Source organism: Aspergillus melleus, assembly GCF_016097325.1.
Source record: "Aspergillus melleus strain CBS 546.65 chromosome Unknown contig2, whole genome shotgun sequence".
Classification (NCBI taxonomy): domain Eukaryota; kingdom Fungi; phylum Ascomycota; class Eurotiomycetes; order Eurotiales; family Aspergillaceae; genus Aspergillus; species Aspergillus melleus.
In genome coordinates, this window is record NW_025763371.1 from 4,490,993 (window position 1) to 4,514,924 (window position 23,932).

A 23,932-nucleotide genomic window follows, 5' to 3' on the forward strand; every position below is an offset into this window, starting at 1 on the left:
GCCTGGCTAGAAAATCAAGTACATATGCATGCGTGTATGTACATTAGCTATGTGGAATAGTCTGGACGACGTATCTGAAGAAATGAAACGAAAGGGAGTATTTACAGCGAGTGACAAAAGAGATGAGGATATATATCAAACAAAAGAAACATAGGAATAAAAATAAAGGAAAGAGATCAAGAACAACCCTGAGAAGCTATGATCCCAGAACATTACAAACACTCAATTCCCTCATTCAAAGCATTCATTGCCTTTCTAACCCAAAAACGCCAAATTGATTCCTCTCGCCCCGATGCTAGAACCAAGACTGTCCTCATACAGACCTTACATCATCACGCGTACTCGACGCATCGGGATGTTTGACGAGATTGATCGTGTCCAGCTCATTGAAATTGTCTGAGTTCGGTTGCTGGTGCCGTCCCGATCGGCCAGTGTGGCCGGAGTAGTCGTACGTCGGGTAAGATTTGGAGCCGTAGCTAATCGGGGTCCCTCTAATCAGAAGCCAGATGGGGCGGAGGGTAGGGAGACAGGCGAGGATGACTCCGAGGGACATTTCGATGTTGGTCCAGAAGAAGACGGGGGAGGTGTAATCTGTTTTTCTGTTAGTTGGGTGTTCTGGGTATTGTGTAAAAGGGATGAGTAGGACGTACAAGTCGCATCTAGGTAGTGATCTAGGAAGGTTTGACCGATGTGAATGTACATGGCGAGACGGGTGATGCTGATTGCGACAACACTAGTTTTCAGTCAGCAATTGAAAGAAATATTAAGGGCAGGATGAGGGATAGGGAACATACGTAGTGCCCATAAGAAACATGCCTGCGACAGCCAACTTTTGCTTCCACGGCAACTGCAGCTTCAGGACCAGCGGCAACGGCAGAATAAGGATGATGATGTCGACAAAGACATCGGTAACACATGAGGAATACCACATAGCCACGCTATTGATGCACTTGTTTCCGTAGAATGCCTCGACGAGCGGCGTGATCGGATAGCACGTGAAGAGGTTGGCGAAGAAGAAAGAGATTGTCCATGCGAACACCACCACCAGCATGACCATCGAAGTTGGTTGGAACCATCCCGAGATAGCGAAGATGCTACGAAACAAAACAAGGAGCGACGCTTTGGTGAAGCCTAATCCGATGACTGCAAGCATCTGACTGGCAAATTTGCACTGTGCGGCGATGTGTTCGTCAGCTCTAGTCTTGGTTTGCGATCCGTCTCCCCTATCTCCAAGTTGGAACAACGCACCTTCTCGTATGTCAGGAATCTCGGGTCGTCCAGAATCGGTTGACCGTCTGAACCGAGGGTTTGATGCTGTCCTAGCTGTCCATCAATCGCTCCTGTAGGGCATCACCGTCAGCCTCAGGCCCTATGAGCAGCATAAAGGTAAGTGATCGGGAGCAAGTACCTATTAGCTGCGTGATAGAACAAGCAATCGAAAAGGCCTACATGATACCAAGCCTTGTTAGAATGCACCGTGACCCAGTATTATCACAGGGGTCTCCATTCCCTGCGCAGCATCACCCATGCAAGCAAGTCCACTTACCAGGGCTATTAGAATGAACAAGTCATCCCATTGTAGCTTCTTGCGCGACAGCCACTTTGCCCAAAACCGCAGGGCGACAAAGATGCACGGGAGAATCAGAAAGGTGATTCCCAGAGCAATCATCTGCTCCTTGGAGTACGAGTCAACCGCCATACTGGCTGCGAGAGATCGGAACAGATGTCCAACGGGGTGAAATCGACATTGACGCAGTGGTTCGCAGAATATGCGAGGAAGCGATCAGTGAGACTTGGTGAGACAAACCGCCATATAGGTAAGACCATGCGACCGCCATGTCAGCCATACTCGGCAGATGCAAGCCGTGGCAGGGAGGACTGCAGCAGGGAAGTTTAGTGCTCACCAAGTCTCTTCAGGCTGAGGATTGGGGGCAATTGACCTGCGCGGGGGCGGTACAGTAGGTATAGTAAGGTACAGTATGATACGATACCCTGGTATCTGGTGGTGTAAGTAAAGTACCTTACTGTACCTAGGAGGGCATGGTACGGATACGGGCGGCAACCGGGTCCAACCTTAACTATGGACATGTTAGTTCTCGACAACCTCCAGTGTTCGGATTATTTCATCATTTCACAGTGAGCAATGAACAAGAGTTCGTGACAGAACCACAAATATGACCATCAGGTATGTACATACATGCATAGATACCGTACTGACGATTGTGGACGAGGCACTGTCTACACCGTGTAGTGTATCAAGTATCATACAATCATTTTGGCCCCTGAAGATATGCGTTATAATGTGTATTAATTTGAGCATTAATCAAGACAAAGTGGGACTCGTCTGTCCTGACAATCAATCAGGATTCCAACTCAATCGAACCGAATGCAAGCTGTAGAAAAGCAGTGGCTCCCAGTCCAGCCGGGCCTGTGCAAAAAGCGCTCTTTCACCGTGCCAGGCGAGCGGGTCTACGTGACATCGGCGTGCTAGTGCCACTGCTAGGGTCCACTCCGGATATGCAAGCGTCCTTCCCGGTATGGATCGACAGGCAGGGGGGCTATGAAAGGCTAAATAATTAATTTATATGGTGTGGTTGCAGGGATCAGTGCTTATGCAGGATCCTTCTACGGACCACGGAGAACGGAGTGGACTGTGCAATTGCTCATTGCTTTAGTTCACTAATCATGAAGGAGGAAGTCGAGTGCGACTCACCAACCGGGCAGGCACCATGCACCATGTGATGCCTTGTGCCAAATCCCTCGTGCAGTCGACTTGGGCCCGATTTGCTAGGCGAGCCCCCTGCTTACGGGGTATCACCGGACTGCAGTAGATGCCCGGAATACCTCCCCCTGGCTGATCGTATCCCTGTCCCAGCGCCTCCTCGTGGAATGTCGATCGCAGCACTTAGGCAAACACCTGTAACCGCTGGTGAACAGGGGAAGCAATTATCAGCTATCGATCGTGTTTCTAGAATAAGAAAAGAAGAACCCCAGAGTAAGATGCCAACTTTTGTACCCCTTCAACACAACAGGTCAACGGTCTAGATCGCACTTGGTTCTTGGGGCACGCAATGGCTTGATCGCTGTTCATGCCCCCATTCGCTAACTACCGTTAGGTAGTAGTGCAGACTAATCTCCATAGCAATCCTATTATTAAGGACACTTGAATGAATTTTCCGCTTAGGGAACTAAGACAATAGTCCGAATTGGGCCATTGGCAGCAGAGCCTGGTACGATAGTACCTATATATTAAGCCCTTCGGCAAGAATCTTACCATGAAACTTCCGTTGCTTAGTGCAGTCAATCCTCCCTCCGTGTTTTCACATTGACCATGCGTGGGCTCACTTTGCTTCTGGCCTTCTTCGGCAGCCACAAGGTCTCGGCCTTGTCTACTCAGACTGTCACCAAGGAGCTTGGACCCGATCTGTCCAAAGCGGCCTCCATTACTGGTGGTGGCTCTCCCAAGTACACCCGTTGGAGCGAGTATGCTCCCCCCAGTCCCGGAGTCATCGTGAATGTAGCGAGCGAGGACGATGTGGCTGCAACAGTAAGTTTTAATTCTCCTTTCTGGACTTTCACCGTTTGCTAATCGCAAATATTACGATAGGTAAAATACTGCACCTCGAATGATATCCCCTTCTTGGCCCAGAACGGAGGCCACGGGTGGGCGAAATGGGACTTCGGAGACGAGGGAATCCTGATCAACATCAAGGACCTGAACTCGGTCGAGTTCAATGACAACAAGACGCAAGTCACAATTGGAGGTGGCGTGGCAATTGAGGAAGTCGTCGCTGTTGCGGCCGAGCAAGGCGTGCTCGTCCCGACCGGCAACTGTCCCTGTGTCGGCACTATGGGCGCCATTCTCGGCGGAGGATATGGCAACCTGCTCGGTCTTTATGGCTTCGGAGTTGACAATGTCCTCTCGCTCAATGTGGTTTTGGCAGACGGAACTCAGCAGACTGTCACCTCTAAGGATGAGGATCTATTCTGGGCGCTCCGTGGCGCTGGAGCCAACTTTGGTATCGTCACCTCCGCGACCCTGAAGTCGTACCCCAACCAAGAACAGACCGCATGGTTTGGTCAACTCATCTACACCGAGGATAAGCTGGAGAAGATCATCAACGCTCTCAACGATGTCACCTTGGAGCCGAAGATGAACGTTTTCCTCTATTACATGGCCTCCAGCGGTACCCCGTCCGTCGTCATCACCCCATTCTACTACGGCACCGAGAAGGAGGGACGTGCTGCCTTCAAGGCCTTCCTCGACATTGGCCCTACCAACGACACCACCAGTGAGCTGCAATATGCCCACTGGACGGACGCCTCGCAGGACTTCTGCACCAAGGGTGGATACAAGCCCTCGTTCACCGCCGGTCTTGCCCAAATGGATGCCACCACGTGGAGGGAAATCTGGGATGAGTGGATCACATGGTTGGAGAATGACGGCACCAGCAACAGTCTTGTCATGATGGAGGCGTACTCTTTGGAGAAGGCCCGCACCGTGTCTCAGTCCTCAACTTCATTCGCCTGGAGAAACGATGTCAACTTCAACGCTATTGTCATTCCGTGGTACTCGGACGCCAGTTTGGAGACGAAGGCGCTGGCTTTCGGTACCAAGCTACGTGACCTGTGGCGGAAGACGGATGGACTCGACTCTCCTGCTGCGTAAGTCCTTTTCATCCCTTGATCAATCCATTGTTTAAGGCTAACCCAATACTTGCAGGTACATCAACTTCGCTCATGGAGACGAGAGCTCGGCAGAGATCTATGGTGAGAATGTCGACCGACTGAAGAGCATCAAGGCCAATGTGGACCCGAAGAATGTCTTCAGCCACTGGTTCGACCTGTAAGCTTATGTTCAATTGCAATTGCAAGCATTCTATCCGTCTTGTATATATACTTTGTAAAGATGAATACTACATCTAATAGACAGGACTGTCGACCAGCCTATGTACATCCAATGGAAACGAGCCTTCTTAGTTTAATCGTAGTCACCAGCTATTCTCTACCACACAACAACACCCTTCGGGCCATGAACTCTACCACGCTGATCATCCTTGTCGCCCCTCGCAACCGCCGCGATATACTCCGCTCCCTCATGAGGCTCCATAGCGCCCATCTTCCTAAAGGCCTCCGAGTCGTTACCGATTTCCGTCGCGCAGAACCCCGGATCCGCCCCTAGAACCTTGATATCGGCAAGCTTCATGTGATACTGGACCATCATCATATTGAGGGCCGTCTTGGTGATCCGATACTCCGAAGCATAGGTGCCACCGTGCGGCGAGTTCGGGTCCAGGTTATGCTCCAAAGATCCCATAGAGGAGCCGACGAACACCAGACGGGGGTCCTTGGACTTCCTGAGCATCGGCAACAGGGCTTCTGTCAAGCTCGCGGCACCGACCACGTTTGTAGCCAGCGAGTCGCGCAGGGTGTCCCGCACGGGCTCGCGGTTCAGGAAGTAGACGCCGGCATTGTTGACGAGGACGTCGATGCGGTCGTATTTCGACTCGATGTGCGCCTTTGCCGCGTCCACGGATTTGTCGTCGGCCACGTCCAGCTCGATCGTCGACACCGTGCCCTTGTTTCCGGGGAGGGCTAGAAGTTTGTCGGCGGCTTGGTTGACCTTGGTTAGGGTTCGGCTGCTGATGATGATGTGGTAGTTGTCGGACAAGAGTAGGTTCTTGGCTGTTTCGTAGCCGAGACCCTGGTTCGCGCCTGGGATACAGTTAGCGTTGGCGTTTTATAGATCTTGTCCGGATTTGGGTATAGACAAGGCTGGGTGGGATCATCGCTTTCTCTTTTCCTCCTTGTCTGATCCTTTTCTTTTTTCTGTTAAGCTTAACAGAAAGGACAAGAGCTACGTACCCGAGATGAATACAATTGTCGGAGAGGTCATTTTCGTCCAATTAACCCTTCCTTGCACGGTCTGAGGTTGGTGGCGTAGAATAAGAGCAGCCACTCAAGCGATCTGTAAATTTTGGGTGGTTGGGGACTGCCGGCTTAAGGCCTTAAGGCCGACCATGCTCATGTAAGCTGAGGCACTGAGACTCTTTTCTTTGGCTGCGGGGTAACTGTGACCCTCCCACCAACACCATTTGTGGTCTGACAAACAGACTAACTATCCTGCATTGGTAATCACACTTTAGCTTACAATGCGGCTATGCAGCTTGGGACCGACGAGGGTCAGCAGAGGATCTTCCTCGCAGCACCGAGAGACTGCATCTCCTGACCGAAGTGGACGGGAGCCATAGTGTCAATTGGGATCTAGAACAGCGATTGACACATTTGACTTGACACGATCGCATCAATTGGCTTTCCAGAATTTGAACTGGAAAAATTCTGTCATTTGGCATCAAGCCTACAAGTGTCGATCATGGCTTCCGAAGCAGACTACATCATTGCAGGAGGAGGACTGGCCGGGTGCGTAGTCGCCTCACGCCTCAAGCAGCACAACCCAGCCCTCAAAGTCCTTATCCTCGAAGCGGGAAGTGACCCCTCGAGCAATCCGAACACTGAATCGTTCCCGGGCCTCTTCTCCCTCCTTGGCTCAGAACTTGACTGGTCGTATCCCACCGTGCCCCAAACGAACACCGTCGGTCGGTCTCACGAGGTCCATGCCGGAAAGGCCCTGGGCGGAGGCAGCGTGATCAACTTCGGCGGATGGACTCGCGGAGATGCGGCCGACTACGACCAATGGGCCAGAATGGTCGGAGATCAGCGGTGGAGCTATGAGGGACTGCTGCCATTCTTTCGCAAGTCCGAAACGTACTTCGATCCGACGGCGGATCCCAAACACCATGGGTTCGATGGGCCGATCCGCGTGACCGCGGTGTCTGCAAGTGATGAGAAGCGCAAGTATCCGCTTCGGGAGCCGATCAAGGATGCGTTTACGGAGATTGGCGTTCCGTTCAATCCGGATGGATGCTCAGGTAATCTGGCGGGGATTTCAGAATTCCTGGAGACCTGGAAGGATGGAAAGCGTCAGGCAGCTCATCAAGCGTATAGCCTCGAGGGTGTGGAGGTCCTCACTGAGGCCGTCGTTCACCGGGTGGAGTTTGCGGAAAGCGATCCTACCGGAAAGAAGGTCGCCTCAGCGGTTCTCCTTACGGATGGTCGCCGTTTTACAGCTCGGAAAGAGGTTATTCTGGCTACTGGCACCTTGCGTACACCCCAGATCTTGATGCTTTCTGGGATTGGGCCCGCCGAAACGTTGTCTCAGCATGGCGTTTCCGCTGTGATCGACGCGCCGGAAGTTGGCAAGAATCTTACGGATCATTTCGCGTTGTTTCAATTGTTCAAACTGCGCAATCCAGAGCGCGGTCTTGCATTAGGAAGCCCGCTTCTCTCAGACCCAGCGTTCATGAAGGGGTTTCCCGCAGACTGGACAATCAATCAGGACGTGCCAGCCCATATCCTAGAGGCAGCGGTGCGCAACGATGATGCCAGGCTTGGTTCAACGACGGACGCATCTCTTTTGGCTCCCGGTCGACCTCTGGTCGAGACATTGGTTGTTTACGCCCCTGCCGGCGCCCCCGACGTACCCATGGATGGCAGCTTCGTCGTGACCTCCGTTATGTTGCTAGGTTCAACGTCCCGAGGAACCGTTAGCATTAGCTCGTCATCGCCTACGGACAATCCGGTGGTGGATTCCAATTACTTTGACACAGAAGCTGACCAAGTCACCCTTATTCACGGGATTCGTCGCACATTACAAGCGTTGCTGGATACAAATGCACTGAAGGATTACATCGAGGCCGAGGTGCCCCCGCCCGGAATGCCCGCTTTATCCCCCCAATCTTCCGATGCTGAGCTCGAGGCACGTATCAGGGCCGTCGGAGTCGCCCACTATCATCCATCCGGTACAGCCGCAATGGGCAAAGTTGTTGATCCAGACCTTTGCGTTTACGGGGCCGAAAACCTTCGGGTTGTCGACGCGAGCGTTTTCCCGGTGAGCGTCGGTGGCCATCCGCAGGCGACCTTGTATGCAGTTGCAGAACAAGCGGCAGAGATTATCCTCCAGGACCGACTCTAGGCAAACGGCTTGGATACCGAAGACACATACAGTATCGAGTAGTACAGTATGGAAATCTATTTTGTGCGCAATTCAATTAATTGTGTCTTAGATTGAAACGTTTTCTGCTTCCTTCGTCCCTTGGCTCTATATAATTCAAGGTTAGCATAATTCACTGTTATGCCGTACGGAGTATGGATAATTCTTGGCTTGACACAATTCCCTGTCTAAATGATCGAACACCGAAAGCAATAAAATCCTCGTCGTCTAAACTCAATTCTTCTTTGTGCTTCGTTCAACTTGAATTATTCGCGGTTTTTCCCCCTCCAACCTGCCAGGTCACTTCCAACGCGCAATTTACAGTCGACACAGCTGTAGCTAGCTTACAATCGTGTACACACTTGCTCAGTACACAGTCAATTTATGAATTAACACTAATGCAGCCCCAATCCTTCACAAAACGGCACCCCAGCGCCATTTACGCCACAACAATTTAGTGAGTAAGCAATCCTAGGGTCATAGTTAACTAAATTGTAAGGTTCTGAGAAGATTACCTTACCGACAATCGAACTAAAATCTCACCCTCCTGCTGAAGTCGGGACTCGGTTTCCCTGCATACTCCGGTGTATGGGTCTAACGTATGTAGTTAATTCCGCCAAGGTACTTCCGGCGATCTTGGCGCTGCTGGGCCGGGTAGCGCCGCAATATACCTGTTTCGGTAATTTTGATAGGCCCGTTCGGTTGGATGGGATTATGTGTTCTCCGTACTCCGTACCTTGGAGGACAATAGTGGAGTATGCCTTTTAATATGGTAAAGAGGGACATTATTATGGCCCTTCCTGTTCACTACGGAGTTGGCCGGATCTACTGTGAAAGGTGCTTTTACTGGCCTATGCTCTTTATGCTCGAGATTTGAGACTCAATCGTATGAGGATTGCCGATTGACCCATTTAGTAATGATTATCCTCGTCCGGTGTAGGTATCTTCTACGGCGTACGCTGCAAGGCTGGCGAGTACGATCGGCTTTACGGGTTGCCCATGTCTGATCGTGGACGATACTGGACACATGCCATATGCAAATTCTGAGGCTCAATGGCCATGAATCTGAATAACTATGTTTTATTTGAGTACATGTCTACACTGTGTAGGTAACAGGTTGCTAAGCTTCTGTCATCCGGTCTTCTCAGTCTCGGTGCAACATACTATGTCTTGTCCGAAGTTAATCTCGCAATAGTAGGTGGCAATTTGTAGTATATCGCGCGTTTGGTGGCGAAAGCGTGGAGATCTTGGGAGACCTTCCTCGCTTTCAGAAAGTATACACCGTAGGTACTCGGTATTCATACCTATCCTGTCGGAAAATGTAAGGTAACATTGCTTTTCGTCTGACACGTAATGGCTGGGTAAGCCTTGGACTTCGCATGCACGTACGGAGTATGAATTACTCTCCAAGTAATCACGATCCCCGGTGGGTCCAGCATCGGTCGACTCGTCCGGCTCACGTACGGAGTACGGAGTACTTCGTGCTTGGTAGGTATACTGTATTTATGTAACTGATCATACAAAGCACGGTTACTTCAAGAGGTCCATACTCCATAGGTCATCCGCCTGAGATCTCGACGACAGACAACGTACGCAGAGCTACCTGAGATTGTGTATTATTTTCCAATGGCATGTTGGAGTATAGTCATTTGTTGATTTAGCAAGGCCTTGATCACACAGGTCAGATACCACAAGCCGTAAGTGCGCCTATTGAACAAGATAGATTACTTTTCTTTCGTTTTCTCCATCTTCAAATGTTCCTTGTCATTGATTGTAGATTCGAGCTGTGTAAGGTATCACCCACAGGGCCGAGATATTCCCATGGGCTTTTTTCAACTCAATTTTCGAGTATGTATTAAGATAATATAAGTTGCCTCGTGCCTGCTTTTGGTTCTGTTGACGTTCTGATATTCTCGAAATTGACTACTAAAACATTGCCCTTTCTGATGATATCGATTAACAAATGGCGATATAGACACCTATACGTCTGGATACTACCTCTAAGGTATATCCGGACATCCTGGCGATACGCAACGATACCACCTTACCATACCTAGTAGGTATAGCGCTGTCGTCGAGTATTGTCACGTACTGAACCTTACCGAACGAGACTAATTCAAGACAGCTCCACTCTTCTGCAGATGTCCCCAATCTGATATTAAACCGTCCCCTGGAAGCCATTATTTACTATACGCAATCATGTCAGTCCTGTCCTCTCACGTTGTAAACAGTTCTTTCCAAGCGGAGACGAACTTGCGTTTGTCATCCGGTCAGCCCCCGGGCCACACCTCCGTCAAATCAGCTAGATCGCCGCATTGTCCAATCCGGATGTGAGCTTGAAGCAAATGCCTCTACTTACCCCCATAACGAACATGATGCACAACAGAAGCGACTCGGAGCCGAGAAGTAGCGGTCAGAGAGAGCCCAAGCAGCCGTCATCTTGAGAATAGTCAATCCTACCTTATCGCTAGGCGTCGTTGGTGCAACTCTACCGATCACATGTTCGTTTAGCGCATCGATTGTCGCCAGATATGAGCTTAAGTGGGTGATCTTGCATCTGCACTGTGATTTCATCTGCAGGTCTCTACTACTCTATCCCAGAATACCCCTCCCTCATAATGGTCCTAACCATGGCCTCTTCCCTCCGAACCAGCTCCCTCCACATTGGGCGCTCAATCGCTCGCTCTCCTTTCCGCCATGTCTCTCCCAGTCCTGGAATCCAGAGAAACATCAGCGCGGGCGCGTCTCGGCTCCATCCTGACTCCAAAGAAGACGACTCGACCAACGTGTGGAAGCTGACGCAAGAGGACCAAACCCGTTACTGGCAGGGGTACCTCTCCACGCGACCCAAATACACCGACTCCTTCTACGACCTCATCTACAACTACCACGCTTCGCAATCCAAGACGCCCTCGTTCGACGTCGCACACGATGTCGGCGCCGGACCAGGTCAGGTCTCGGTGAAACTGGCGGAGAAATACAAGCACGTTGTCGTGAGCGATAACAATGAGAACCACGTTGACTATGCGCGCTACGCGCTCTCGAAGACCGACGTCCCCGCTGAGCGGTTTTCCTATAATGTCGCGCTCGGCGAAGAGCTCGGGACCAAGTACCCGGCCAACTCGGCGGACTTGGTCGTTTGCGCGCTGATGTTCCCGCTCATGGACACCGCGACGGCGCTGCAGAGCTTCCGCACCGTGCTGAAGCAGAACGGAACCCTGGCTATCTGGTTCTACGGGCGTGCGCACTTCTCGGAGCCCGAGTACGCTGAGACCTGTCAGCCGGTGCTGGACGCTATCATCAACCACCATTTCGGTGGCGTCATCAAGGGCGGCGGGCCTGAGCATACGGCGGGGTGGAAGCGCGCGGCCGACGGCATCGCGAGTTGGTTGGATTATATCCCGTTTGCGCGGGAGGAGTGGAAATCTGTGCAGCGGCATAAGTGGAACACGGAGTGGACGCAACTGGGGTTCTTTGGTCAGGATGCGTGTAACTTCCCCGTGGAGCCGGTCAGCAAGGTCCAGGATGGGGAGGTTGTGATTGAGCGACAGGATCGGGATCTTTGGAGGAAGGATTGGAATCTGGCGCAGCTGCGTCAGTTTGTGCAGCATATCTTTCCATTCAATGGGACGGATGAGGAGCCTGTTAAGCCGCTGTGGGCGGAGTTGGAGAAGAAGATGGGCGGAGCGCAGGCTCAGCGGACGTTCTCGTGGCCGGTTGTTCTGGTTTTGGCTTCGAAGAAGTGATGTGGAAGTTAGCTAGGATCATATGAATGTATGTTTTTGAGAAGATATAGAGAATAGAGGGTGGGAATTGAATTATACCCAAACATCAACTCTCTAATGGGACTCTTCCCGCCAACAGCCTTTGATCAGATCAGCTGCGGAGCCTAACTAAAGCACCATATAAATCAAACAATGTATACAAAGAGCCCAAATCTAAACCATCATACCGAAGCATCCGAAGTCCACGCAAGCTTTCGGCTCACACATGGTAAGTATTATCACAAAAAGCCAAATCGCCATTCAAACACAACTTTTCAATCCCATCCGCAGATGTATACCGCATCGAACCACGCCATCACTTTACATTCATTCTGCAGCTGCACTCAGCATATCACTTCGACATCATACTCGGAGCAGTTATACGTTCGAATATAAGATTGGCGATTATGCTTTTTAATAGTGATCTTCTCAATATGTATCCTCTATATGTATCGTTCCACTCTCCGACCGCTCAGTATCACTCACTCACTCTGTCTATCCCTGCATCACTAGTGTTAGTTGCTCGTGGGTTGGAATAAGGTACATGCGCAAATGCTTAGCACAAATCTTATTTTTGTAACCAGGCTGGGTATGAGGATTACGAGATCTTTTACCCAGTTTCGGTCCTAATTTTTGTCAACATTCATTAACTAAACCTCAAAGTGCAGCTTTATTGTAGTTCCATCGGGAAAATCGGGTTCCGGGTTATTGAAATTCTCGCGTCCACAAAATGCACAGCAGACTGTAGAAGCACGACTTATTTCTAGAGCAAAGGACTAGAAAGGAAATCGAGTTCAGATGTGATCTAGTTCGACTCGTACAAGATCTGTAGCTTGTAGCATTTCATGGTCCTAAAAGCGGTTGTGAATGAATTTGCACTGGTGCAGGTTAGCTTCCGGTTTTCTGATCACCAAGTCTTCGTATTCCAGATTGTTGGTTGAAACTCATTCATCCATGGAAATGTCATATCTCAGTCTTGAGATCCCGAAAATTGAAGTTCACATTGGCGGTAGGAACGAAATAGAAGATAATCTGGGCGGTTCTACACAGTCTCGCTAGAATGTAAAGTGCAATGTAATGCCCTTCAAGATCTAAGCTATTATTTATATCTTTCTGTACAACTTGAACATAATGGTCAATTTGAAAGTAATGAGACCAGGGATTGACTTGGAGATAAACCGGGTGCGGGCTGGGGTTCCGCATATGCATTCAGAATAAAGTAGCCCTTCATGAGCTCAGCGATGCTTGGTTTAGTTCAATGTACTTGGTAAGATAATGAGGTTCTTTTTAAGGAAGTGTCATTGGCAATGGTTATTTGCAACAGACGGTTGGTCGTAACACGTTAGGGTTTTGGTGTTGGTCGATAGCGCTAGCTTGATTCATCTTGAGTTTTATATTTTGCTGAGACAAAGTTCCGTCAACGTGCTAATCTGTTAGAACATAAATAGAAAGATGCGGTGTGCGATCTCTTTTCCCTAAAGGGCAACATCATCTATATCTACTGATCTTATCAACGCCCTCAATTAAAACGGAGGAACTAACGGAACCCAATGCATTTGACCCACCGCAAGTCGCTTGACGAGCCAATGATGTATGACGCACACACTACCCCACTCCAAATGAATCTAGAATCCTGAATGGCAGACTTGGCTATGCAGTGGAGTTGATTTAGGGAACGTAAGAACGAGATCACAATGACAAGTCGTGGCCAGGCCGAACTGTTCGGGGTCGCAAATGAAGTCGTTGGTGCTCTACCAGAAGATAGGAGGACCTTTGATCGACTGTTGGAAGGTTTGCGGCAGTCTCGCGTTTATTGAGACACTCCTTTGACCGACGATCCGTCTCTTGAAACGGGATGTTAGCTCGACTCCTTGAACTGTGGATATGTCAAACACGGAACAGAAGGTCTGGAAGTCAATCAAGGAAGAGAACAGGGCGGCTCCCTGAAGTGGGGTTCCCTCCTGTAATATGTTGGATTTGCGAAACCATCTATTCTTAAGTCCCCCTGATCGCAGATCCAGTCGGGCTTGGCCTTGACCGCTATGTAAGCTCATGACGCAAGTGTGTTACTCTATACGCAACGATCATAAGGGGAGCGAGAGCTCCAGAGAAGGTACTTCTTCGATATTCATTCAATTTCGATCGCAATAGTAGCGAAGGATCTCGTGACGGTGTCGACAGAAGGGAGCTCGAGCATTGGACTAATAATCGCCTATCGGCAGAGTCTGGCGTGGCCAAGAGTGGGACATTCTTGTTCCATTATCGCAGAGCGTGGGTTGGCGAATCAGACGAGAAGTCTGGGTGGGACGGACGACCCCCGTATGCTTAAAACTGCAAAAGAAATTAAGCAGCTATTCCATCATCGGGGTAGCGTCGGGCTCAGCCACCACGGAGAATCGAAAGCGACGGGGTAATCGAAGTAACACGAAGGTGTTGTCGAGAGGGGAAGGACTGGTTAATCAGGGGGAGTCAATAATAAGATACAGAGTAGGATCGAAAAAGAACAACCCGTGTCCACCAGAGACGTGGAGTAAGAGAAAGTTGAAGTTAACTCCCAGTGCAAAGAAAGAAGACGCACAGTGGCAACGGTTGACACCTCAGGCCACCACCCCCTGCTGACCTTCTCCGGGCGGCACTTCCAGGCCACTTCCAACTTCCAATCAACTCTGCCATTCTTCTCTGGCTTCCATTCATTCCTTCTTTCCTTGCATTCATTCGTTTTCCTACTGCAGTCCCCTCCTTTAGCCTATCTGACTTGCGATTTTCCCAAAATTGCTGCCTGCATCTGATTGTCAACTCCCGATTAGTCGCTGGTCGCAACTCTCTTGATCTTCCTATTCCTCCTTCCCCCTCCCTAGGCAGCCTTCTCCTACTCCTCCTTGAGACTTGGCTCCTCTTCACAAGGGAAATTGACCAGAAAGCAACGAAGGAAGGAAGCGATGCTCCAACCAATGCTTTGAACTCGCGGAACCTGTTCGACTGCGTGTGTCGCTGTCATCGGAGATTTGGAGCTTTCTGCTTCTTTGTCTTCCATCCCCACTGTTTCCTCTTCGCCTCTTCGCCCGCACCGCGGTCTCTAGCGTCGGTGACGCTGTTCTTTCACCATGTTGCTAAAGCCCGCGACACCCTTAACAATTCTTCTTTTAATCGCTTTTGTGCTTCTAATTCTCTCTGTCATCTCGACCCCTATCGTCAAAGGTATTCCGTTGGCAACCTTCGAAGATGTCGACTACGGAGTTTTCGGTTATTGCAAGCGCGACCAATGTACCAATATCCATGTTGGTTACAATAATGGTTGGTTTCTCTCGCCAGTCTCGCCCGATACTTCAAATTGTAACTAAGTAACCTCCCAACAGATGACCTCAGCAGCGCCGGCACCGATGACGACTACTACCTCCCAGCGGGTACGCGCCGATCGCTCTCTTCGATCTTAATCGTGCACCCAGTCGCCGCTCTTCTTACGCTAATCTGTCTCTGCATGGCCGTGGCGGCCCATTTCCACAGCCCGTCGCATTCTCCTCGATACCTCCTTGCCCTCTTGATCCTGTTGCTCCCAACCCTTCTCGTTACCCTGCTCGCTTTTCTGGTGGATATACTGCTTTTTGTTCCGCATCTCGGATGGGGCGGTTGGATTGTGCTCGGTGCGACCATCCTTCTCGTCACCTGTGGGGTCGTCACATGCGCAATGCGCCGGACTCTTGTCAGTCGCAAGGCACGAAAGAGGCGCATTGCAGAGAATGCCGAAATGAGCGGTGAAAACTTTTACAATCGACAGAACGCAGCGGCCGCAAATCCCGCCATGAACCCTCCTCCCCTGCCCCTTAGTGAAGAAACAAAAGAGCCTTTTGTCAATGGATCTCCTCCGGGCTCGGAAACAGGCCCAACATTTGCGACCTTCCGCACTACTACGCGCGAGAGCGACGACGATCGCACACCTCTCAACTCACGAACGCCTCTTAGCGATGCTCCTATGCCTCCGGATAACCACCCGCCTGCTCCGATGCGAGATGATCGAGCTGCCTACAACGTCCCACGCGATGAATACGGAAACCCGCTTCCCCCAGCTGGTCCAGGACCGAGAACGCGACCGCCTCCCGGTGATCCGCGCTTGCGCAATCAATATTCGGATGGTAGCATGGGGTCACGCAGAGGCGCGCCTCCGCCGGGTGTAGGCCCACGTGGCCGAGGTGGATACCCTCCTCGAGGAGGCTACGGCCGCGGAGCACCGTATGGAGGACCCCGAGGACCCCCTCCAAGCGGCAGGGGTGGCCCGATGGGCCCGATGCGAGGTGGTCCCCCTGGCATGATGGGTCGTGGAGGATACCGTGGTCCACCGCAATTTGTCTACGGTCCTGGACCCGGTCCACGGGGAATGCCCGCAACCGAAGAGGATGAGTACGAGTACGGAGGTCATTCTCCTGGAGGCACCATGCGTCGGCCATCCCCCGGGCCGATCGGCATGGCCATGTCGCCGGACTCCGGAGCACCCATTGGCCAAGCGATTGAAATGACACCGCAGCCGAGACGGATGGGCTCTGCAGACCCGGAACATCAGGAGGCCATGCTTGACTCGCAACCGCATGCCTTGTCCGCTGATGGGTATCCGGAGCCGGTCAGCCCTTCGAGCCTTTATAGTCGAACAGCGTAAGTTTCCTTCCTGTGATTTTGAGTCTTTTAAGCTGATGTCCTTGCAGATCATACGTTCCGGCGCGTAACGGCTGGGGTCCACCGGAGCCACGCTCTGGTCCCTCACCATCACCTGTCCATGCTTATGGAGCAGCTCGACGACCCTCACCACACATTCGATCTGGGTCGGGCGACTACTTTGAAGATGCCGATCCTCGTTTTGCTAATCGTAATGAGCCTGCAGGAGGCAACTCTGGGTTGCCATCTGCTCTGACACCGGGTAATGGTGAGCCGAAACCAATAGAGGAGGACATGGCTGAAGGCCCTTGCTCACCTACTACTAGCGATATAAGCCATTTTACGTCCATTTCTGAGCGACCCATCAATCCACGCTGGCGTCCGCCACTCCCTGCGCAGCAGAAACAGAACGTTTTGCTAGAGAACAACCCCGATTTCGATCTGCGGGCTGGCATGGGACGGGGCGGTGGTGGAGTGGCAGGTGGAGTTGGGGGTCGCATGCCATTGATGCCGATACCTCGAGAGACTACGAGATACCCTATGCCCTGAACATAATGCTCGTGTACTGTGCTTTTTCTTCTCCTTTTGTGATTAGAGGTCACAAATCTGGACTTCAACTCAAGGAAAACGGAGTTGTGGAGTTCAAATTATCTTGAAGATGGCATTTTCTTTCTCCAGGCATGTCCTGTTTTTTCAGTTCATTCTCTTTCTCGTTTGTTCAAATCCTGCATTATACATAAACTATTTGCGATTATACTCGCGCTTATGGTTAAGCAGTCTGGTAATGTCTGGAATGGACCATACCTTGTACAGAGTCTTGACATGGACAGAAGTCGGACAGAAGCTGTTAGTATCCCTGTCAGTGTCTGATTCGGTTGTTTTCTTTCATTGTCCATTCTGTCCAAACTCTTATTCTTGTTCTTCTATCCTCGGTCTGTGGAGAGGTCCATGGATTGAGTCTACACTGTTCCTTTTCTGTTCTGGAAATTTGAGACCATCTTCTCATTGCGGTGCGATGAATATCATTCTTTCAATACTTTGACTTACAGTTTCAATTTGGACTTGTCCGCCATCTATATCTTCCTATGGATCTTATTAAAACTAAGGTACTGTCTCAAGTGTTATATTACATTGACACTGAATTGAGAAAGGTAAACAAATAATCATTGGGTATGTACTTAACCTAAACCAAAAATAAAAACACTTCGAGCTATTAAGACCTACTACAATCCACATTCCCCCTAACCCACTCTACACAGCACCCAACCCAGTCAAATCATTGATACATCATCTTCGAATGTCCCTCCAACTCATTCACCTGCCGACTACCACTCAACTCCGCCGCCATATCCTCCCCCGGAAGCTCAACCCACTCTTTCTGCGTCCCCGACTTCATCTCCATCTGCTGAGAGTGCGTCTGCGCTAGAGGCGACGAATCACCGTAATACAGCATCGACTGCTGTTGCTGTGTTGGCCCATGGGCTTGCGGGTATTGAGCTGTAGCTCCGAAGCCGGTTTCTGCGCCGCCGTGCGACGAGCTGGGTGGTATCGAGCTCGGGGATGGGTACATGTTCTGCGGTGGTGGTGGTGGCGATGCCTGGGATGGATTGCTACCAGGAAGAGTCGTGTTTCCGCGTCGAGCTCGACGTCCGAGGTAGAAGAATCCGGCGCCGAGGATGCTTAGGCCGGCTACTATGGCTATCACGATGCCTGCGATGGCGCCGCCAGAAATGGCTGATCCGTTTTCGGTGTCGGATGACGCTGAACTCGAAGCACTGGCTGTAGCTGTAGCTGACGCTGAAGCCGCAGCTGTCCCTGTTGTTGACGTGGTCGACGCTGTAGAAGTAGAAGCAGACGAAGTCGATGTACTCGTAGAGGCCGTCGCTAAAGCCGTGGACATCGGCCCCGACCCATCGCCATAATCAACCAAATACGAGCGCAGATCCTTGCTCGCCTTTTTCCGCCACACGTCGGGCGTCGTATACCCTGCGTACTCGCCGGTGCAGTTCTCCGTGGCCCAGACGTAGAGGTTGTAGTTGTCGTTTTCGGGGTGGAAGTCGAACTCCTGGCCCTTTGCTTGGTCGATGTTCGTGCAGGGGATTGGGTCGTGGCTGTTTTTGAGGAAGCTGGATGAGGAGGCGTTTCGCCAGGTGAAGGTCCAGGCGGAGGTTGTTGCTGGGAGGACGGAGAGGAGGAGGGGGAGGAGAGGCTTCATGATTGATTCGTTTGGTTGTGGTGTGGGTATGTTTTGTTATGAGGGTTGAGGCGTGTGTGTATGTCTTCGTAGATGTGGAGGAATGTAGGTGGACTCCCCCCGTATATGTACATCTGGTCGACCCTCCCTCCCTCCTGTCAGATACGAGTGACTAACAGTGAGTGATTGACACATCGCGACCCTAGGCCTGGCACTAGCAATCTAGTCACCCCAGCTGGGGCAGAAATCTAAGGTCGTATTCCCACTCTCGGGAAGAGATGGTGAGACGATCTCTAGAAAGTGCTAGGACCGGTCGTATTAGGGTTTCTTGGGGCGATGATTGATGCCCTGTCAGGAGAGGATTGGCATTTGATTGCTGCAGAGCAGAGATTGGTCCCACCTCGTCGGGATGGAATAGAGTTAAATCTCGAGCCTTGTCTTCTGGCATGTGGATAGGAAAGGCTGTGTTCGTGGCTGCCATGTTGGCCTTAGGGCTTTGTTTGCCTGATTTATACAGTAACCCTACTGCCACCAGAACATCGAAAGTGACACCCACGAGAACCCCTCAAAATTCCCACAATCGAGACTAAATGAATTTATAAATAAATCTACACTCACAAACCCCCATGCCAAGCCAAACGGGATCCCTGCAGACTCGCCAATGCTCATGATTGGCCCCATCGCCAAAGTAATACGAGGTGATGCTACAACGATCATCTCTTCCTGGACGCAATCACGTTGCGGCGGGTGGAGCCTAAACAGATGACCCGCGAAGATCAACATCGTCCCTGGACTAGAAATTTCCGGTGGGACGTTTGCCTGGTCCCTAGGTTTTAGATTTGTTGCCTTGAGCATGATGTTTCCTTGAGACCTGAGGACTGCCTTTATGGCGGCACTGTGGTCTTGATATACTCAGCCTTGAGGTTGGGGCTTTTGAAAGGATCAGAATTGGTAGAAGGCTGTGATTTCGGCCTTTGAGTCTTGAAATTGTCTACCTTAGAGTGATGTGCTTTCCGAGAGAAGAATTTGCAGGCAACTCGAAGTGTAAGAAAAGGGTTATTTTCATGAGGCCTATGGAAAAAAGAATACGCTTTAGCCTGGGGGTATGAAGAAAAAAAGACACATGTTTGGATTTGCTTCGCACAACGGGTTTGCTGGTTAATTGTAGCCGTGTGCATTCAACGCAGGATGACTCCATAGCAAGCAACGTTATATATTTTCGGGAACCGATTCACGGGTCGCGAACGGAATAATAGAAACCTAGGAAAATAGAATGGATTGACCCAATTACTGCTACCGTGGATTGACACGGCACCGGATAGCCTGCGAAAAGGAAAAAAGTTAAAAAATCCGATAATTAACGTAGCGATTAATATCATGTCTCTTGTTGCTGATTCCATTGTGGGGACAAGCCGCAATAGTAGAAACAAAAAATGAAAAATGAAAAAGTTAATGCTCACACTCGGATTCGAACCGAGGATCTCATGATTACTAGTCATGCGCTTTACCAACTAAGCCATGCGAGCGATTGTTGAATGTCGGGCTTTATTATTGTCTGATAGAGCAATTTGAATTGCAATGAGATCTAACTCTTAAGATCTTGTGTTCTGGAACTGTTCAGGGCTTCTTCTTCTTCTTCCTCTTCAATTTGACCCTCGTTCTTATTCATGCTCTTCAAATCCCATTTTCTTTTCAGTAAAGAAATCCATCTCCAAGGTCGTCCGCCGCTCTCTCTACCGTATAGCTTCACTTCAACTTCGAAGCTACCTATCACGCAAAGCTAAAGTAAGCTTCAAAAGTACATCTCCCAGCTAGGGCCACTATGTAAGCCACACACCTACTCCTAAAAGCCCTCTTAGCTGGCATTTAATAAACTCTCTACCTCATGGTGCTCTTATCGAGGCACTCAGAATAGGCCAATCTACGCTCATAGCCTCGTAGAAGAGTCCAAGGCCACGAGAGGAAAAACCGAAGGCCTTTATGAACGTGGATCTGAATAGGGTACCTTGGATAGGCTAATATAAGAAGTGAGTTACAATGCTACATCCTTCCGACGCTCCTGATCTACGAAGTCTGCGCTCACTGCAAGGCTTCGAGTGTATGCTGTGCAACCAAGAACCAGAAGCCCTTAGTATGAGTACCTCAAATTCATCTGCTCACTGTTCTCCGAGACCAATTACTACCAGAACTATAACGAGCATCTTTTGGTTAAGCTTGATTGCGAATGTTCTAGACTCCTTTGTATTATCCTTATAAATAATTGGCTGAGGTTCGGACGACTCGGACAGCCCTATCTATTTCGGAAATCGGACGACGTTGGAATCCGAGAGGCCCGACACGTTATAAAACTGGGCAATTGATCTCTCCTGAACCCTGTGACTTTCACTCTACCTTACATACTACGTCTCTCATTTATAAAGTTGACAATTCGCAAAATGGCCGAAAAGGCAGCGGTTCAAGATGACCAACAAAGCTATCCATCGCCAATGAAATTGGCCGTAATCATCACATCTCTCTGCCTTGCAATATTTTGCATGGCACTGGTCAGTACAATGAAAACTCCCTGAACTCGATCAAAGCTCACTGTCCCCTCATTGTCTACATAGGATAATACAATCATCGCAACAGCCATTCCTCACATCACCGGTCAATTTCACGCTCTTGACGACGTCGGTTGGTACGGAAGTGCCTATCTCCTGACAACCTGCTCAATGCAGCTGGTCTTTGGGAAGCTCTTTACATTCTACTCTATTAAGATAGTGTTTCTTCTGGCGTTGACCATCTTCGAGATCGGATCTTTGATATGCGGCGTGACACCGAATTCATTAGGTCTCATACTTGGTCGCGCGGTGGCCGGGATCGGGGCAGCGGGCCTCTTTTCCGGTGCTATTCTGATCATCGCAAACTCGGTTCCGTTGGGGAAAAGACCCCTATATACCGGATTAATTGCCGCTATGTACGGAATCGCAAGTGTTGCAGGACCGTTGTACGTGCAGCTAGTTCTACTATTGGTTCACCGGGGACACGGGTTGACATGGCGTCTAGGATGGGTGGAGCTTTCACGGATCACGTCTCGTGGCGTTGGTGCTTCTATATCAATCTTCCCATCGGCGGTGTCACATTTCTTTTCTTGCTATGCTTCTACCGTCCCCCTTCTTCACGAGCAACATCAACTTTATCCCCCTGGGAGCAGCTCCAGCAGTTCGACATCGTCGGCACAATCTTGTTTATTCCATCCATCATATGTCTCCTTTTGGCGTTGCAATGGGGTGGTCCAGCCTACGAGTGGAGCGATGGAAGAGTCGTCGCCTTGTTTGTTGTTTTCGGATTGCTGATGATTGCCTTCCTGGGCGTGCAACTCTGGCGACAAGAGAACGCCACGCTCCCGCCACGGATATTCGGAAATCGGAATGTCTGGGGAAGTTCTTCCTTCGCTTTCTTCCTTGGGGCGACTTTCTTTGCCCTAGTCTACTACGTGAGTTTTCTCACCTCCGTCCTCCGTCATACCGCAATTGACACTGACCGAATAGCTTCCTATCTGGTTCCAAGCAATCAAAGGCGTCTCGGCCGTGAAATCAGGCATTATGAATCTCCCTATGCTCCTTGCTCAGGTCCTACTATCTATTATAGCCGGAGGATGCGTGACCCAGTTCGGCTACTACACCCCTTTTATGATTCTGTCATCTTGTCTCATGGCAATCGGAGCAGGGCTTCTGTCAACCTTCCACCCTGACATAGGCAGCGGCAAATGGATTGGGTATCAGATTATTTTCGGCGCCGGAGTAGGAACGGGCATGCAGCAGTCCTTGATCGCCGTCCAATCAGCCCTTCCACCCGCCGACGTGCCCATCGCGACAGCTGCAGTCATGTTTTCGCAAACGCTTGGCGGAGCTGTATTCATATCTGTGGCGCAGAACGTGTTTACGAACGCTCTCTTGCAGAATCTCGCCGGTATACCAGAGATTGTACCACAGGAGGTGGTCAATATCGGTGCCACGGATTTGACAAATTCTATCCCGGCAGACGTGCTGCCTCGGGTTGTTTCTGCTTACAATAATGGCCTTGTAGATGCCTTCTATGTGTCAACTGCTGTTGGGGCCTTGTCATTGCTTGGTGCATTGTTCGTGCAGTGGAAGTCTGTGAAGGGTTGAGAGGTCTTTATCAGTTTTCTTTTGTGCCGTTCTAACGTACAATTTGAGAGAGCTCGGGGATCGGGGTGAAGCCAATGGGTTGATACTGAATTAATTCCAGTCTTTGCTGTGTGTCTTTTACTCGCTTCAATTTGCTTTTCCTCTGACATGTGTGCAATAATACAAGATAATCTGGCGATTGTGTAAGAGGTTGCAAAATCAATGATGGCTGGAAATCCGGTACAACTATACACATGTAAGCAAATACTGAGTATTCTACAGATGAAAAAGGGCATTACCATAACAGAAAAGATGATAGCCGTGTTAGACTTCAGAACTGTGCTGCGGAAGTGGCATGTCGAACCAGTCCAATGAAGGCTGAAAATCAAACAATTCCCACATCAGGCTCTCTTCTACGCCGCCTGCATCTCCTACATTTGCACTGTTACCCAGTAAAGAACGCGAGTCATTCGCTGCCAAATTCTCAGAGAAATCTTGCTCTATCAAGGGAGCACAAAGAACGAGAAAATGATGGAAGAGGCCGTGCACTTTGTGAATCCACTCATTGGCATGCATGAATCGAGACATGTATTGCGTGACTTTGTGCATCAGGTCGAAATCAGGCTTGTGGGAAGACGCCACCACATTGCAGAATAAGACAAAGTACGCCGTGAGTGGATAAATCAAGACAGTCCTGTTGTTTTGGTAAGTATATGTCGGTAATGTGGGAGGTTTTCGGCTTACCAAGTCAGAAAAGACGGGTATTGATCGGCTGTATCCGGTTGTTTTTGATCTTCGCGATCCAGCATCGCAGCTAGAACAGTGAGTGCCTTCCTAGCGCTCTCGAGGCATCTATGATGGTAGTCACTGCTCCACCGAGAGCATTTAAAAGCGTTGACTAACACTGCTGCGTGCCCGAATTCGGCTGCATCAAAGTCAAGTCGCAATTCTGGTGGCATAGATGACCGGGTCTAGGAAGTCTGTTACTGTATGAACTTTGAAGAGTAAAAGCAGGCTTACCTCTCTGATGAAGTTCAACAGGGAATCAGCGGACTCTATGATTCTATTGACCTGAGATTTGTCGGCCATAGTATCCTGACTCAATTGCAATTCCAGCACCTGCTCTTGGACTTTTGCCATTTCCATCACT

General features: G+C 50.2%; 8 protein-coding genes and 1 non-coding gene across 9 annotated transcripts; 5 read left to right on the forward strand and 4 right to left on the reverse strand.

Moving 5' to 3' along the window:
• Window positions 1-313: 313 nt before the first annotated feature.
• LDX57_004375 (uncharacterized protein) lies at window positions 314-1,699 on the reverse strand (the record flags this gene model as incomplete). The annotated part of the gene is made up of 6 exons (XM_046086037.1): window positions 314-591; window positions 651-733; window positions 795-1,171; window positions 1,249-1,340; window positions 1,409-1,445; window positions 1,547-1,699. The coding sequence occupies 6 exons, from the start codon at window positions 1,697-1,699 to the stop codon at window positions 314-316; spliced, it is 1,020 nt and encodes a 339-aa protein (XP_045942000.1).
• A 1,632-nt stretch (window positions 1,700-3,331) lies between these two features.
• On the forward strand, window positions 3,332-4,850 carry LDX57_004376 (FAD-binding oxidoreductase; the record flags this gene model as incomplete). The annotated part of the gene is made up of 3 exons (XM_046086038.1): window positions 3,332-3,547; window positions 3,608-4,665; window positions 4,724-4,850. The coding sequence occupies 3 exons, from the start codon at window positions 3,332-3,334 to the stop codon at window positions 4,848-4,850; spliced, it is 1,401 nt and encodes a 466-aa protein (XP_045942001.1).
• A 155-nt stretch (window positions 4,851-5,005) lies between these two features.
• On the reverse strand, window positions 5,006-5,896 carry LDX57_004377 (uncharacterized protein; the record flags this gene model as incomplete). Its single annotated transcript, XM_046086039.1, has 2 exons — window positions 5,006-5,715; window positions 5,866-5,896. 2 exons carry the CDS (start codon window positions 5,894-5,896, stop codon window positions 5,006-5,008), a joined length of 741 nt encoding a protein of 246 aa, XP_045942002.1.
• A 112-nt stretch (window positions 5,897-6,008) lies between these two features.
• On the forward strand, window positions 6,009-8,267 carry LDX57_004378 (GMC family oxidoreductase). The gene has a single exon (XM_046086040.1). It carries the CDS (start codon window positions 6,374-6,376, stop codon window positions 8,030-8,032), a length of 1,659 nt encoding a protein of 552 aa, XP_045942003.1. The 5' UTR covers window positions 6,009-6,373; the 3' UTR covers window positions 8,033-8,267.
• Window positions 8,268-10,634: 2,367 nt separating this feature from the next.
• Window positions 10,635-11,796, forward strand: LDX57_004379 (class I SAM-dependent methyltransferase; the record flags this gene model as incomplete). The annotated part of the gene is made up of 1 exon (XM_046086041.1): window positions 10,635-11,796. Exon 1 carries the CDS (start codon window positions 10,669-10,671, stop codon window positions 11,794-11,796), a length of 1,128 nt encoding a protein of 375 aa, XP_045942004.1. The 5' UTR covers window positions 10,635-10,668.
• A 3,122-nt stretch (window positions 11,797-14,918) lies between these two features.
• LDX57_004380 (putative pH signal transduction protein PalI) lies at window positions 14,919-17,007 on the forward strand (the record flags this gene model as incomplete). The annotated part of the gene is made up of 3 exons (XM_046086042.1): window positions 14,919-15,108; window positions 15,171-16,458; window positions 16,509-17,007. 3 exons carry the CDS (start codon window positions 14,919-14,921, stop codon window positions 17,005-17,007), a joined length of 1,977 nt encoding a protein of 658 aa, XP_045942005.1.
• Window positions 17,008-17,734: 727 nt separating this feature from the next.
• LDX57_004381 (EGFR-like transmembrane domain-containing protein) lies at window positions 17,735-18,673 on the reverse strand (the record flags this gene model as incomplete). The annotated part of the gene is made up of 1 exon (XM_046086043.1): window positions 17,735-18,673. One exon carries the CDS (start codon window positions 18,671-18,673, stop codon window positions 17,735-17,737), a length of 939 nt encoding a protein of 312 aa, XP_045942006.1.
• A 1,432-nt stretch (window positions 18,674-20,105) lies between these two features.
• On the reverse strand, window positions 20,106-20,178 carry LDX57_004382. The gene has a single exon. It is a non-coding gene; the product is annotated as a tRNA-Thr (tRNA).
• Window positions 20,179-20,901: 723 nt separating this feature from the next.
• Window positions 20,902-22,803, forward strand: LDX57_004383 (MDR family MFS transporter; the record flags this gene model as incomplete). The annotated part of the gene is made up of 4 exons (XM_046086044.1): window positions 20,902-21,195; window positions 21,259-21,638; window positions 21,698-22,127; window positions 22,183-22,803. The coding sequence occupies exons 1-4, from the start codon at window positions 21,088-21,090 to the stop codon at window positions 22,801-22,803; spliced, it is 1,539 nt and encodes a 512-aa protein (XP_045942007.1). The 5' UTR covers window positions 20,902-21,087.
• Window positions 22,804-23,932: the final 1,129 nt, after the last annotated feature.